At 45.7% G+C, this 13561-nt stretch overlaps 3 protein-coding genes across 16 annotated transcripts; all 3 read left to right on the top strand.

Moving 5' to 3' along the window:
• Window positions 1-2105, top strand: gorab (golgin, rab6-interacting). 10 transcript variants are annotated; one of them, XM_061297045.1, is made up of 6 exons: window positions 2-208; window positions 292-425; window positions 528-766; window positions 849-950; window positions 1036-1176; window positions 1362-2105. In XM_061297045.1, the coding sequence occupies exons 1-6, from the start codon at window positions 154-156 to the stop codon at window positions 1762-1764; spliced, it is 1074 nt and encodes a 357-aa protein (XP_061153029.1). In that variant the 5' UTR covers window positions 2-153; the 3' UTR covers window positions 1765-2105. The 10 variants fall into 10 exon arrangements, with proteins under 10 accessions (XP_061153020.1, XP_061153029.1, XP_061153028.1 ...); XM_061297044.1 differs by having other exon boundaries at window positions 522-766; XM_061297043.1 differs by having other exon boundaries at window positions 516-766.
• Window positions 2106-2870: 765 nt separating this feature from the next.
• Window positions 2871-7498, top strand: orc1 (origin recognition complex, subunit 1). Of its 5 annotated transcripts, none has more exons than XR_009717852.1 (12): window positions 2871-3087; window positions 3588-3698; window positions 3851-4082; window positions 4161-4258; window positions 4494-4595; window positions 5011-5182; window positions 5561-5668; window positions 6029-6178; window positions 6289-6408; window positions 6644-6813; window positions 6883-7030; window positions 7093-7154. XR_009717852.1 is itself a non-coding variant. In XM_061297031.1 (12 exons), exons 1-12 carry the CDS (start codon window positions 3032-3034, stop codon window positions 7285-7287), a joined length of 1602 nt encoding a protein of 533 aa, XP_061153015.1. In that variant the 5' UTR covers window positions 2871-3031; the 3' UTR covers window positions 7288-7498. The 5 variants fall into 5 exon arrangements, 3 of the variants coding, with proteins under 3 accessions (XP_061153015.1, XP_061153016.1, XP_061153017.1); XM_061297031.1 differs by having other exon boundaries at window positions 6943-7030; window positions 7093-7498; XR_009717853.1 differs by having other exon boundaries at window positions 2872-3087; window positions 6888-7030.
• An 870-nt stretch (window positions 7499-8368) lies between these two features.
• Window positions 8369-12889, top strand: rfc4 (replication factor C (activator 1) 4). Its single transcript, XM_061296408.1, has 11 exons — window positions 8369-8545; window positions 8673-8790; window positions 8868-8946; window positions 9186-9265; window positions 9432-9551; window positions 9637-9780; window positions 9865-9985; window positions 10998-11123; window positions 12078-12158; window positions 12240-12356; window positions 12709-12889. The coding sequence occupies exons 2-11, from the start codon at window positions 8687-8689 to the stop codon at window positions 12805-12807; spliced, it is 1071 nt and encodes a 356-aa protein (XP_061152392.1). The 5' UTR covers window positions 8369-8545; window positions 8673-8686; the 3' UTR covers window positions 12808-12889.
• The last annotated feature ends 672 nt before the right edge of the window (window positions 12890-13561 follow it).

Here is a 13561-nt window from a genome sequence, read left to right as displayed (position 1 = left end):
ATCATCATCGTCCGAGGGAGGGGAGAAACATGGCTGTGTCGACTTTTTGAGTGCTGCTGTCAACTTTACGTTTTGATTGTCTTGTAACTGACGCGATCCACCTCACCCCTTCTCTTGATTTTAAATGGGCCAGTGTGAGTTTGAAACGATAAAATGAGTAGTTGGGCTGGCTTCTCAGAAAGTGAACTGCGGAGATTGCAGCAAAAAGGTAAGCTGTCGTTGAACTTTTCTCGTCTGACGTTTATTTGGATTCGCTCCACAATAATACGGCGCTTTATGCAATCGTTACAGACTCCGTGATAGCAAGCAAGCACAAACTACGAGCGCCCGGTCGGAGTCGGCAACAAGTGCAAAGAGAGAAGCTAGTGCAGCGAGCCGCTCAGGCTCAGGCTGAGGCTGAGGTTCAGGCTGAGGTTCAGGCTGAGGTTCAGGCTGAGGTTCAGGCTGAGGTTCAGGCTGAGGTTCAGGCTGAGGCTCAGGCTCAGGCTCAGGCTCAGGCTCAGGCTCAGGCTCAGGCTCAGGCTCAGGCTCAGGCTCAGGCTCAGGCTCAGGTATGCAATGGAGTCGTGTCCCTCCAACTTCCGCCGGAGCAACAGCTCAATAAGATGCCACCCGAGTGTGAGCACATGGCGGCAGCAGGAAGCCCGGCTGCCAAAAGCGACGCGCAGCAGAGGCTCATCGAAGAAAAGACGCAAGAAAACCGTCAAGCTGCCGCAGAGACGCCAAATCCGCTAGTGAAGGAGCTTGACAAAGAAGAAATCGAACTGTTAGTACTTTTGTTTGATCTTTATTTGCTCCAAACTGATGATGCCATTTTTCATTTCAACGCATTGCTTCCATTGTTGCAGTCGAGACAAGACTCGCCTGGAGCAATTGCAACGGGAGCAAAAAATGATCGAAGATGCAAATAAGCGCAAGAAGGCTCTGCTTGCAAAAACCATAGCCGAAAAGTAAGTGGATGAGGGTGGGAGGCTCATGGCTGTCATGTCAAAAGATCAAAAGCAACAACTCAAGATGAGCGCTCACTCAATGTAGGTCCAAGCAAACTCAAGCTGAGGCTGTGAAGCTCAAGAGAATCCAGAAAGAGCTGCAAGCACTTGATGACATGGTTTCGAACGACATCGCTATTCTCAGAGGAAAGATCGAGCAAGCCAGCTGGGACTACACTACTGCCAGGTGAGGAACACACTTTGCATTCTAGCACCAAACGTTAAAGCCCAACACTCAAAATGTTGAGTGGCGGTGGACTTACTGACAGACAGACACCCACTTTTTGGGCAGAGTCTGCTTGATTTGACACATCAGGAATTGAAGTGACATTTCAGTCTTGTTTTTGATCTTCTTTTCCTTGTTTCTTCCAGCAAGCGCTACGAAAAGGCAGAAGCAGAGTATGTGATGGCCAAGTTGGACCTCCACAAGAAAACAGACGTAAAGGAACGGCTGACAGAGCACCTTTTTGCTATCATCCAACAAAACGAGCGCCGCAAAGCCCTTAAGCTGGAAGGACTGATGCAGGAGTTGAAGCTTCAAGCCACTGAGGAGCAGCTGGAAAGCCAGAAGGTGGAAGAAGACCACGTGGGATGCTTTGAACTGCAAGGACGTGCCCAAGAGCACCATGGTGTTTCGGAAGGGCAGGAGGGAACGGAGCAATGGACGCCGACAGATGAGGAAAGTCAGAAGAGCGATGGCCTCCAGGTGGCCCATCAATTGAGTCACAAAGTGCAGCCTGCGGAAGATTGGAAAGCACAAGGATTTCCAGCATGAAACACTGGCTTCTGCCTCCAGCCTCCAGGTGGACCATCAATTGAGTCACAAAGTACAGCCTGCGGAAGATTGGAAAGCACAAGGGTTTCCAGCATGAAACAATGGCTTGTGCGTGCGTGAGCCATTATGCTGCTTTCCTCATGTATCATTGTCACTTTACTTGTATATATTGACCCAAATGTTTTTTATAACTGTTATTGAAAGGAATATATTGGTGGTCATTTAGGCTTTTTTAATGTTTACATTTTGAGTTGTTTGCGTATTCTCCCTAACAGATGAAAATAAACGGGTAATAGGGAAATGTCTGTATTTAAAAAAATAAAATAAAAAAATAAAATGTATTCACTTGCATCCAAATTCTTCGCACTAATAGTTGCCAAATAATATGTCAAGAGCCCGCTCCTTCAGCACCTCGGTCAGCCACGTGACAGTGACGCACGTCGCCATGTGCACACAGACAAACAACACAACCGAACCTGTCATAAACATAGCAGACCTAATTGTCAAACATGCATTCCAAAATAAAAAATTAAAAGCACTCAAGGTTTTTCACATACATAATACTGTGAATTTACCATGGCTCTGTTAATTGTATGTATTCAATCATGGACACAATGCCATGAATTTATAACACATGCGCCTCAAATTTGTCACACCGGTTGTGCTAATGATACGGATGACGTATCGAGTTCTGGCGCTAATGATATGCATGACGTGGCGGGTTCTGCCGCTAATGATATGCATGACGTAGCGGGTTCTGCCGCTAATGATATGCATGACGTAGCGGGTTCCGCCACTAATAACATGCATGACGTAGTGGGTTCCGCTGCTAATGATATGCATGACGTAGCGGATTCCGCCGCTAAAGATAGGCATGACGTCACGGGTTCTGCCGCTAATGATATACATGACGTGGCGGGTTCTGGCTTCATGGTCGGCTGAGAAGTGTACATGATGCCAGAAGTAGCCTACGAAAAAAAAATCGCAACTCCCAGTTCAAAAAGGCGTTCTCGTTGGAAGTCGGAAAAGCTCCCACTTTCCTCGAATGCAGCATGAGCAGAAGAACTTTCAATAAATGAGACGTGCTCATGGTTTCCATTTTTTGGCGGACGTGACGTCATTCTCGCGGGAAACGGCCGGCGGCAGCAGCCACCTTGCGTCGTTCAGAGTTGCTAGTTTAACTTTGAAGCATAGTTCTCGTCCAACTTGTTATGGTTGAGCATTGCCCAAGCCGAGAACGGTGGAGTCTAACTGTCTTTTTTCCAGAATGAAAACCAGACAGCAAGGAGAACCGTTGAGGAAGCTGAAAAACTCTGAATATGGGTAAGTAGTACTCGTCTTTTCTAAATGTTGAAATAAATAAACGAAACGAAACGAAACGAAATGTTTGATCCATTCAAGGGTTAGCGTTACACATTCAACGATGGGTCTGAACAGACGTCTCGGAACATAGCGATTTAAATCCCTTTTCTTCCATGCTTTGAGAATAATTGTCAATTTGTTTTGTATATGTGAAGCCCTTTGAGACTGCTTGTGATTTGGGCCTATATAAATAAACTTGACTTTTCAATCGGCAACTCAAATGCGAAAATATTCAGTGGCTGCATCTCGACAACTCCTCCATTCAATCGTCATATTTTTGTTGTTTAATTTAACCCTTGCTTCAGGTCCTCAGGACTAACCTGGAAGATAAATTGCTCCTCAATATTGAAATCTTGCTCCTTAAATGGCAGTCTTTCTTTAGTAAAAACGTTTTTTGGAGCCTTTGTTTCGAAGCATTCTCATCTGTTTTTTCTTATTTTTTTCTATGCTTCCATCACAAGGGCCGCCGAGGTGGACAATGAGAACGCTCCAATGCTGCTCGTCGCCACACTCCCCAAGAGATCCAAAAGGAAGTCCGCTCAACTCGTTTCTTCTCGGATCAAAAAACAATTGTGAGTGTTAAGACTCAACCATTAAGCGCGGTCGTCTGAATTTGCCAGATAGGCTTCTGGTTAGGCAGATTTGCAGGATAAACGAAAAAATGAACACTGGTTCTGATTCGTGACTGAAGTTGTTCAACTTGTGAGCTTTTTCACTGACTCAGGAATCTTCTGGATGACCAGCCAAAGCCGGACTTGGACACAGAAGACGAGGAAGAGTTTGTCCCATCAAATACGGCCCTGTATAGTAGCAGTGACGATGAGGAAATGATTGACGGTGATGAAGGTGAACTAGCGAGGAAAGGTAGACGGCGGCGTATTACTGAGCGTCTCCCGCCTCGTTCGGAGAAAAGCCCGTCCGCCGCTAGAGCGTGCTGCAAAACGCGCAGCAAGAAGGTAAATGATATGAAATATGCCCGCGTTGACGGGCTTCTTAGCTCATTAGCACTAATGAATACCTACTTATCTACTCAGGGAGAAAGTGATACTCCTCGCCATGGCACCCCCACAATCCCCAGCAGGTTAATGCCAGCCCCACAACCGAACTACGTATTAGAAGTGGCCAGAACAAGGTAAGGTTTAAAAAAAAAAAAAAAAAGAAGAAAATTCAAACCTGCACTGACATTCCAACAATGCACAAGCACAACTTGTGTAAAGCCATAGTTTGAGTGTGAACGGACTGGACGAGCGTGTGGATAATGCATCGGACTTGTATGGAAAAGCGCAGTAGAAATCCAATGGTCATCTTTTTTATTCGATGATCCATGTATGTGAAAAGTAATAAGTTTGAATATTTGTCTTGTTTAGGTTACACGTGTCGTCGGTGCCCGAGTCGCTACCCTGCAGGGAGCAGGAGTTTCAAGACATTTACAGCTTTGTGGAAAGCAAAATCATTGATGGCACAGGCGGGTGAGAGTTTTGGAACATTTTTTGCCAGCGAAATGGATTGCAAGTCGTTCGTTGGTTGACACTGTTTTCAGAATGTGTTTGCATTTTTAAGCCGGACCCAGCAAAGGCAGCATATACGAACGCGGTTGACTTTTGCAGCCGCTAGCAAAAGCAGCAGACGGGGCTGATACTACGTTGCCACCGAAGATCTTGTTGCAGAATCCCTACAGCAGATTCTGTCACTTAGCCCCCTTCTCCAAGCAGGGGAGGGGGAGTGTATAAGAGGGCTTAAATGGTTGTCAGCATTTCTACTGATGCAACCACTCTGCAGCAATTACATTCCAGAGGACCAAATCGCGAATCTTCCTGAACTGGTACAAAGCGTATCTGCGATGAAATGAAATGAGAGTGACATTGCGTGTGCCATGTGTTTTAGGTGCATGTACATCTCGGGTGTGCCGGGGACGGGCAAGACCGCGACGGTGCACGAGGTGATTCGTTGTCTGCGGAATGCGGCAAACGCCGACGAGATCCCATCCTTCCACTTTGTTGAGATCAACGGGATGAAGATGACAGACCCTCATCAAGCCTATGTTCAGATACTTGAGGTGAACAAAGTCTTCAGTCTGTGCCTTTCAGTCTGAACAGTTATTCCCCGGAATGACTAGACTCCGTAGCACACAGAATGCTATATACGTACGGAGGTGCCTTGCTAGTAGGGCTCTTTGTGGCTCTTTGACTAATGTTGCCTTCACTCTACTGAAATGTATGGAAAGCAAGCTAGTAGGCAAGTTTTCAGCCAGCACAAAAGCTCAGCCTTTTCCAGATTCGGGTTGAAGATGTGGCGCTCCAGTGCGCAGGCCTTCAGTAGACCAGGAGCGTCACGTCAATACGTAGTACTCTGGTCATGCCTTCTCGATGCTGAACCGTCAGTCCGTAGCGTTACGGGGGCGTGTCTTCATTTTCAACAGTCTCATTTTGTCCAGAAACTAACAAGTCAGAAGGCTACAGCTGACCACGCAGCTTCACTCTTGGAGAAGCGATTCAGCAACCCCGCTCCCAGAAAGCAAACCACTGTGCTCTTGGTGGATGAAGTAAGAAGCCTTTTCTAGTTCTACTTGTACAATTACTAATCATGGAATGGAATACCCATCTCACGTCTATTTTGAAAGACATTTGTGAAAACAACACGTGCTTGTACAAGACAGAATTTGTTTGGGAATTTCTCGAATCCGCAACATTTCAGCGCAGTCCAAATGATTTTAGGCCCGTTGAATCCCTTCCCAAACACTTTGGTTGGCCATGTTTACGCGTTCAAGCTAATGACGGTGTCTAGCTGGAGTTGTAGGAAAGCATTCATGAATGTCAGCTTTCGCCCACATCTCTAGAAGCCATGAAGTGTTGTTCAGCCTCAATCAACTTTTACGTCTTGTGTACCTTCCTTCCATCTGTAGTTGGACCTCTTGTGGACCAGAAAGCAAAATGTGATGTATAACCTGTTTGACTGGCCCACGCGGCGCCATTCCCGCCTGGTGGTTTTGACCATCGCAAACACTATGGACCTGCCGGAGAGGATCATGATCAACAGAGTGGCCAGCAGACTGGTGAGCAAAATTGGGAGGGAGCTGCCGTCCGTCCGTCCGTGTCAGGATTGGCCGTGTTCTGTTTTGTTTTGTTTTATTCTTACGCATTGGCGATGTCCTTGTTTTTGCAGGGTTTAACTCGAATGTCATTCCAGCCCTATGGATACAAGCAATTGCAGCAGATCATCATGTCTCGTTTGAACAAAATCAAGGCCTTTGAAGAAGATGCTTTGCAGCTGGTGTCCAGGAAGGTACTGACCAGAGCTCATTAGCAGACGAGCTGTTTTGCTACTCCAGGGGTGGGTTCCCTTGTCCTCGGGGTGGGTTCCCTTGTCCTCGGGGTGGGCCGGGGTGGGTTTCCTTGTCCTCGGGGTGGGTTGGGGTGGCTACCCTTGTCCTCGGGGTGGGTTCCCTTGTCCTCGGGGTGGGTTCCCTTGTCCTCGGGGTGGGTTCCCTTGTCCTCAGGTTGAGTACCCTTTTCCTCAGGTGGCCGCTCTGTCGGGCGACGCGCGTCGATGCTTGGATATCTGTCGCCGAGCCGCGGAGCTCTGCGAGCACGCCGTGGCTCGTACTTCGATCGCAAGATTGGTAGGGATGGATCACGTGATGGATGCGCTCAACGAAATGTTTTCTTCCTCCTACATCGCAAGCATCAAGTAAGACCCTGAGCGTAATCATTTATCCATTTGATGCCATGAAGTAATGGTGCGTGCTTTTTGTGTCAGTGCAGGAAGAGCTCAAATTCATCCATTTGATGCCATGAAGTAACGGTGCGTGCTTTTCAGGTTTGCGTCAGTGCAGGAACAGCTCTTCCTTCGCGCTGTCATTGCAGAGTTTCGGCGCTTGGGTTTGGAGGAGGCCACTTTCCAACAGGTAAAGGAAGCAAATCACAATTGAAAAGCACGCATCGGAACCGTTGCCACCCTCGTGCGTAGGTGTTGATACAGCACCAGGCTTTGTGTCGGGTGGAGGGTCTGCAGTCGCCGGGCGTATCGGAGGTTCTGGCAGTCTGTCAGCGCCTGGGAGCCTGCAGATTGTTACTGCTAGAAACCAGCCGCTTGGGGCTCCTGCAGCGTATTCGCCTTAACGTTAGCCAAGATGACGTTCTCTATGCCCTCAAGTCGGACTGAAAAATGGATCCTCTTTCATGACGGAATTGAGCTTTTAAATGACAAGTAACAAGCAGGCATGTATACTTGCGAAATTACAAATACACACATTGACATGTTTTGTCCAGATATGATTTGACTATAGTTGTGTTTTTGTCCTGTTTGTCAAAATGTGATCTATCCATACTCAGTGTTTGTTTCTTTGCTCATGTCAATAAACTTTTGCATAGGGCTACTGTCGTATAGTAGACATGTTTATTAGTATAATAACTGACATTTGTGTCTTCCTTTCATTGTCCGATCAACCCATGAAGCATTCTCACTGAATGTTACCAACTTAGCTCAGACGAGATGAAAAGTACTTTTCCATGACAGGCTCCAGAACGGCCCTGGTTCCACTCTGCCCTGGCTTCGCTTGGACCACCGAGGCCTATGTTGTCAAGTTTATTGACATACTAGCCCCTAGTCACAGACAAGTCTCAAAGTTGACAATGCTTCTCAACATCCCCCGATCACTGATAACTCACGGGAGGGCAAGGCAAAACGCACAAAACCCAAACTGGGGAAAAATGATAACTCTTGAGAAGGGACCACAGATGGGAGATGACATTTTTGTTCAAACATACGACTAAATCAACTTGGCATTGCTGAATTAAAAACAAATGTATCAATAGTTATGCAAACTTTCACTTTATTTGATATTGCTGTATTCAAATCCTATTCAGACTTCCACTTTATTTATTGTATTCAAATCATGTTATCCTGGTCAAATTTCTGTTTTCTTTTGTTTCTCTCTTTTCATGATTACGGCAGTACTGTAGTGATGTAGATGGTGTGAAGGGGGGGGGGGGGGTGGGGGGGGGGGGCGGGGCGTGTGTGCGTCTGTCTGTTTGGCAGTGAAAGCCTTGTTTGTAATCCGGACGGGACTAGATCAACAGAATTGCTTACACCCGCATCCCTTTTCGACAAGTCATCTCAAACATAATGTGAAATGAAACTGTCATAAGTGTGTTGTTTATGTCCTTGGCGAAATTCATCGTCGTCGACATCATCGTCACATCCGCAATTCGAAAAAATGTATTGGCTGATAACTTGGAAACGTCACCGGAAGTGTGTCACCCAGGGCGGGAAAATATCCTTGTCTTCCGCATGTAAAATATCACTGTCCAGTGTGAAGCCCAGCAATTTTGTTTCATTTTATTCAGGACACACTATATTTAAAAAAAAAAAAAGCAAGCCAAACCGGTCTGGAGACGAGTTTGCGCCACGTCGTTAACAGGTGAGAGAATTCGCGTGCATCTGAAACGCTAAGCGTGTAGCCTTGTACACATGAGCCAGCAGTCCGATTTCAGAGAAGGGTGAGGGGCTGCAGTGACCAGGGCATCTTTTTCTTTCCCGTTATATAGAGCAGCACGGAATCATGCAAGCATTTTTGAAATCAACAACGAGACCCCAGAAAGACAAGTGTGCTTCCGTTTCCAGCATTGAGAAGAAAGCCAAGCTGACTCCATGGGTTGAAAAATAGTATGTATCAGCTCCGTCATTCATTTTGTCCAATGAGCATTATATTCCTAGACAGATGCTTCTCCATTTTCTCATAGTAGGCCAAAGTGCGTTGATGAGGTCGCCTTTCAGGAAGAAGCTGTAGCAGTTCTCAAGAAGTCACTGGAAGGAGCAGATGTAAGTTTATTTACGGCAAAGTGATAACCTTACGAGATACGAACCAGAGCCTCCCGATTTTTTGGTTGTTTAGTTGGTTGTTTAGTTGGTCGTTTTTGCAGCTACGTATTTCCGAAACAATTTTGGACTTTTCTTTAAATGGTTCAGCCCTTCCCACTGGTATATATGGATTTGTGTATACTGTAGCTTGGAAGAGTTGTTCACCAGCAAACATTCTCCAACTTGTGTCACCAATTTAGCTTCCAAATCTACTCTTCTATGGTCCACCTGGAACAGGAAAGACCTCTACCATATTAGCTGCTGCGAGAGACCTTTATGGGTGGGTGAGTGAGTGAGTGAGTGAGTGAGTGAGTGAGTGAGTGAGTGAGTGAGTGAGTGAGTGAGTGAGTGAGTGAGTGAGTGAGTGGCGTGCTCAAGGTTGCTTTCAGAGGAGTATTTGGACCGGGCGTCTTGATCCGGATGTGTCTTTTCTCTCCTCTATCCAGCCCAGAACTATACAAGCAGAGGGTGCTTGAGCTCAATGCTTCGGATGAAAGGGGCATTCAGGTCATCAGAGAGAAGGTCAAAACCTTTGCTCAACTCACTGTTGCGGGGACTCGGCCAGAGTGAGCATGATTTTAGAAGTCCTCGCAACATCCATTTCTTTCCTGCTTTGAAATTCAACGAGACGTGCGTGCGCTGCCTTTGTAGCGGGAAGCCGTGTCCTCCTTTTAAGATCATCGTCCTGGATGAAGCCGACTCCATGACCGCACCAGCTCAGGCCGCGCTCAGAAGGACAATGGAAAAGGAGGCCCGCACCACACGTTTCTGTCTCATTTGTAACTATATCAGCAGGTGAGCACAGCGCATATCGCTGCCAAGCAAAAGCACAAAGTTGATTTGTTGTTGTTTTTTTTGGTCTTTCTGTGTATTGTGTAGGATCATTGAGCCCCTAACTTCCAGATGTTCCAAGTTTCGTTTTAACCCCCTTGCCGATCACGTACAAGAAGAGCGTCTGCTGGAGATCTGTGAGAAGGAGAACCTCAAATACACAAAAGAGGTAGGTCATAGTAGCAATGCAGAAGTCCACTCAACACGCTGAAACGTCCAGACTGGCTCAGGAAATATCAGTAGAGAGAGAGATTTTACAATATCTTACGGAACGATGAAATGAGAGTGGCTCTTGACAGAGCGGCTGGACTCGTGGCTGGATCCGCAGCGGCCGCAGAGCTCCGCTTCAAATCAGATGCCGGCGCGCTACCGGTATGGGCGGCTATTAGGGGTGTAAATGGCGGGTTTTGTCACGGTACGATATCATATCGATACAAAGAAGCACGATAGGATATTTGCCGATATCTTAAAGCCTGCTGTGATTCATTCACGATACATCACGATGTAGTGCTCTATGATTGATATAGAACAATATCCTGATTGATAACAATTCATACGCAAAATCAACAAGGTACTGCAAACTCTTTATTTAGGAAATGACAAGAGTATTGTAGTATACAAAGTGGTTATTTTAACACTGAACTTGATCAAATTCCTAGATTTTTTCTCATATAAGTAAGTAAAGAAAAATGAATATTCTTTCTTTTTTTGTAATACCATTAACTTTAAAGTGCATTACTGAACTATTTAATTACAATCATTTTAATTGTCCGTTGAGCCATCTTTTCTTTGGAATCCAAAGTGCTTCCAAACGAATGACTTGAAGCCCAAAGGGGAGCGAATTTCCTTCCTCGTCTTCTTGGACACTAGCCATAGCACCAGCCCAGGAGCCGCGTACTAGTTGTCGGCTCCCCTTTCACGTGCCTGCTCTGCTCCCAACACAACACGCCGCGCACTGCTCCCGGAAAGAGGAAGCAAGCAACAATGAACTGGATTTCAAAATAAAGTCGCGGTACCGGTCCGTGGCCCGGTGGTTGGGGACCACTGCTCTAGAGTATTTATGTACGTCTATGGATATTTTCACGTTATTCAATTTCATTTACTTTGTATTTGAATGAAATGTCCTTTGTAGTTTCTTCACGTTTCACTTATTTCATTTTTTTTTTCCCTTTGGCCTTTAGAGTATCTTAGCGCTGGTGAAGGTGTCAGAGGGAGACCTGCGCAAAGCCATCACTTTCCTTCAGAGTGCTGCACGACTCGATGCCAACGGTGAGATTACAGAAGTTGCCGTCATGGAAATAGCTGGGGTAAGATGGGATCTTTATCTCTTCTGGCTCAATGGCATAGCATTTGTTCTCTCATTCATGTGGAATACACGATACTCCATAGGAAGTCAAGGAAATTATTCTTTTTATATATATATATATATATATATATATATATATATATATTAGAATTAGAATAAATACGGGACATATGTATATACGTACACACACACACACACACACACACACACACACACACACACACACACACACACACACACACACACACACACACACACACACACACACACACACACACACACACACACACGGGGTCCTCAGTTTACGGCGGTCTCGAGTTACGCTGTTTCGTGTTTACCACACACGTCTCCTATATTTAAAGCCTTTTTTTGACCTAAGCGGTTTTGCCTCGTAAAGCCGTCGTACGATTCATAACGTGCGTGGGAAGTAGTTGTTGCGCGCGGCGGAAGAATACACCTGTAGCGAGAGAGGCTGTGGACCGAGGCAGACCACTCCCACCGTATTGTATGGTGCCATTTTGGACCGTCGCGTCGTCTCTCTCTTGCAACGCCCCTTCCAGTGTGCAAGCCAACCACAGGAATAAAGGTAAGGAATTGTTTTCTCTTTTTTTGTATGACTTTACTGTTTCATTTGATTCCTGTTCCGACTTACACCGAAGTTGGGTTTACGTCGCCACATAGGAACGGATCAACGTCGTAAACCGGGGACCCCCTGTGTATAGTGTATAACGTATATATGGTTTTTACTCTGCTAGTGTTTTTCCACTTATACTGGAATTGGCCCTGGTATATGTGAGCATGTGATCAAGTTGGGACCAATATGGACAGTATTTGCAACCAGTATTAAGCATTGATAAAAATGGATTCATTTAAGGCTTATGGATAGAGCTGACGTGACTGTAGGTGGTGGCTTGATAAACGAATGAATTGAAATTGAAAGCCAATGTTGTTGCAGGTTGTTCCTACCGATATGATCAACAATTTGCTTCAGGTCTGCTTCAAAGGAAGTTTCGAGAAACTCGAGTTGACAGTCAGGGTAGGTTGCTCCGTGTCACTTGCTAAGTAAGACTCGCTAAGTTGCCATCGTGCGTCTCACTTCAAATCTTTTCTTTGTCAGAGCGTGGTGGATGAAGGCTACACAGCCACGCGGGTCCTGAGTCAACTTCACGACCGTATCGTTGAGCACGACGCGATGAGTGACGAGCACAAGTCTGTCATCGCTGAAAAAATGGCGGTAGGATGCACCTTTATTTTATTTGGCCTGATGATGCGCATCCCCGCTACATATGCTCTCAATGCATGCGCCATGACAGTGGCGTATTCGTTTATTGCGGGGAGATGCGTTCGTTCCAGAAGCACTCGCGAAATTCACAAACGGTATATGTATTATCGAAAAAAGTAAACATCATTGTATTGACATTTCCAACGCAGTGTACGTTGTTGGCCGCTAGAGGGCATGGGTGTATCGCAAGTTCATGGAAGTGAGCGTGGTTTACCTTGTCAAGTGTTGACGGAGGGAGGGAGGCTGGCTGTTCGAAGCGAAGTCAATTAACCATCAACTCTAATGTTTTCCTTGTGTATTTCAGGTGGTGGACAAATGCCTGGCTGACGGTGCCGACGAATACATGCAGCTCCTCAGTCTATGTTCGGTAATGTTCAGCTGTGAAGTAGTTCAGACCCCCTGATCCTTGATTTTTTTTTTTTTCTTTTCTCGTGTTGAACTCAATCCCAAATGCTTTGACTAATAAAGTAATTGTGCTCATGAGACACCTTGAGTGGGAAAAAGATCAATTGAGCTTGTTAGTCAAAAGGGGTCCATCCCGGCCAGTCAGAGGACTCGGGTGCTTAGAGCACCTATTTTAAGTTAAGCCAGACACATTTCACATTATTATATCATAAGTTAGTATGTGTATTGAGCAAGTCATTTGGGCATGGTAAAATCAAGTATATGAATCACACAAACATCCTGGGCATCAGAAAATATTTTTGGCCAAAAAAAGGAAAAGCCAAGCTTACTTTGAATTGTCCTGTAAAACAATAACGTTATCGAACATTAACGAGCTCACGGCAACAATTATTTTATTTGGATTGTTTTGCGCTGAGGAGAGATGCGGTGAGGGAGGGGGGAAAAAAAAAAAATCGTTTTTCCAAATTGACTTTATAGTCAGGTAAATATGACACCTGCATTGGATATTGTGCGCATGAGCAGAAAGTGGCATTTTTCAATGGGGCAAAACATCACGCGGTTTCTTTAGTAGTTCACAAAATGAGATTTGACTTTTAAAAGACATGAAGTAAACGTCTTTGAAAAAGTGTCTAATATGAATTGGTTTCCGCACAAATCATGCTAGCTGAGCGCTCAGCCAGCTTCACTTTGCGTGGAAACTCCAAGAATTCTTTTGGTTGTTCACGCAAACCACACACTGCTAACAGCTGTGA

This window comes from Syngnathus typhle, linkage group LG14, assembly GCF_033458585.1.
Source record: "Syngnathus typhle isolate RoL2023-S1 ecotype Sweden linkage group LG14, RoL_Styp_1.0, whole genome shotgun sequence".
Lineage (NCBI taxonomy): Eukaryota > Metazoa > Chordata > Actinopteri > Syngnathiformes > Syngnathidae > Syngnathus > Syngnathus typhle.
The sequence above is the reverse complement of the archived record's forward strand: the minus strand, read 5'-3'. Positions and strand labels throughout refer to the sequence as shown.

Excerpts from the sequence above, each read along its gene's own strand:
- gorab (XM_061297036.1), top strand. The coding sequence starts at position 154 with ATGAGTAGTTGGGCTGGCTTCTCAGAAAGTGAACTGCGGAGATTGCAG. Across the intron at positions 209-291 it reads GCGGAGATTGCAGCAAAAAG|ACTCCGTGATAGCAAGCAAG; the intron begins GTAAGCTGTCGT and ends CAATCGTTACAG. Across the intron at positions 1,177-1,361 it reads TGGGACTACACTACTGCCAG|CAAGCGCTACGAAAAGGCAG; the intron begins GTGAGGAACACA and ends TGTTTCTTCCAG.
- orc1 (XM_061297031.1), top strand. The coding sequence starts at position 3,032 with ATGAAAACCAGACAGCAAGGAGAACCGTTGAGGAAGCTGAAAAACTCT. Across the intron at positions 3,699-3,850 it reads TCTCGGATCAAAAAACAATT|GAATCTTCTGGATGACCAGC; the intron begins GTGAGTGTTAAG and ends TCACTGACTCAG. Across the intron at positions 4,083-4,160 it reads GCAAAACGCGCAGCAAGAAG|GGAGAAAGTGATACTCCTCG; the intron begins GTAAATGATATG and ends TTATCTACTCAG.
- rfc4 (XM_061296408.1), top strand. The coding sequence starts at position 8,687 with ATGCAAGCATTTTTGAAATCAACAACGAGACCCCAGAAAGACAAGTGT. Across the intron at positions 9,552-9,636 it reads GTTGCGGGGACTCGGCCAGA|CGGGAAGCCGTGTCCTCCTT; the intron begins GTGAGCATGATT and ends CTGCCTTTGTAG. Across the intron at positions 11,124-12,077 it reads CCGTCATGGAAATAGCTGGG|GTTGTTCCTACCGATATGAT; the intron begins GTAAGATGGGAT and ends ATGTTGTTGCAG.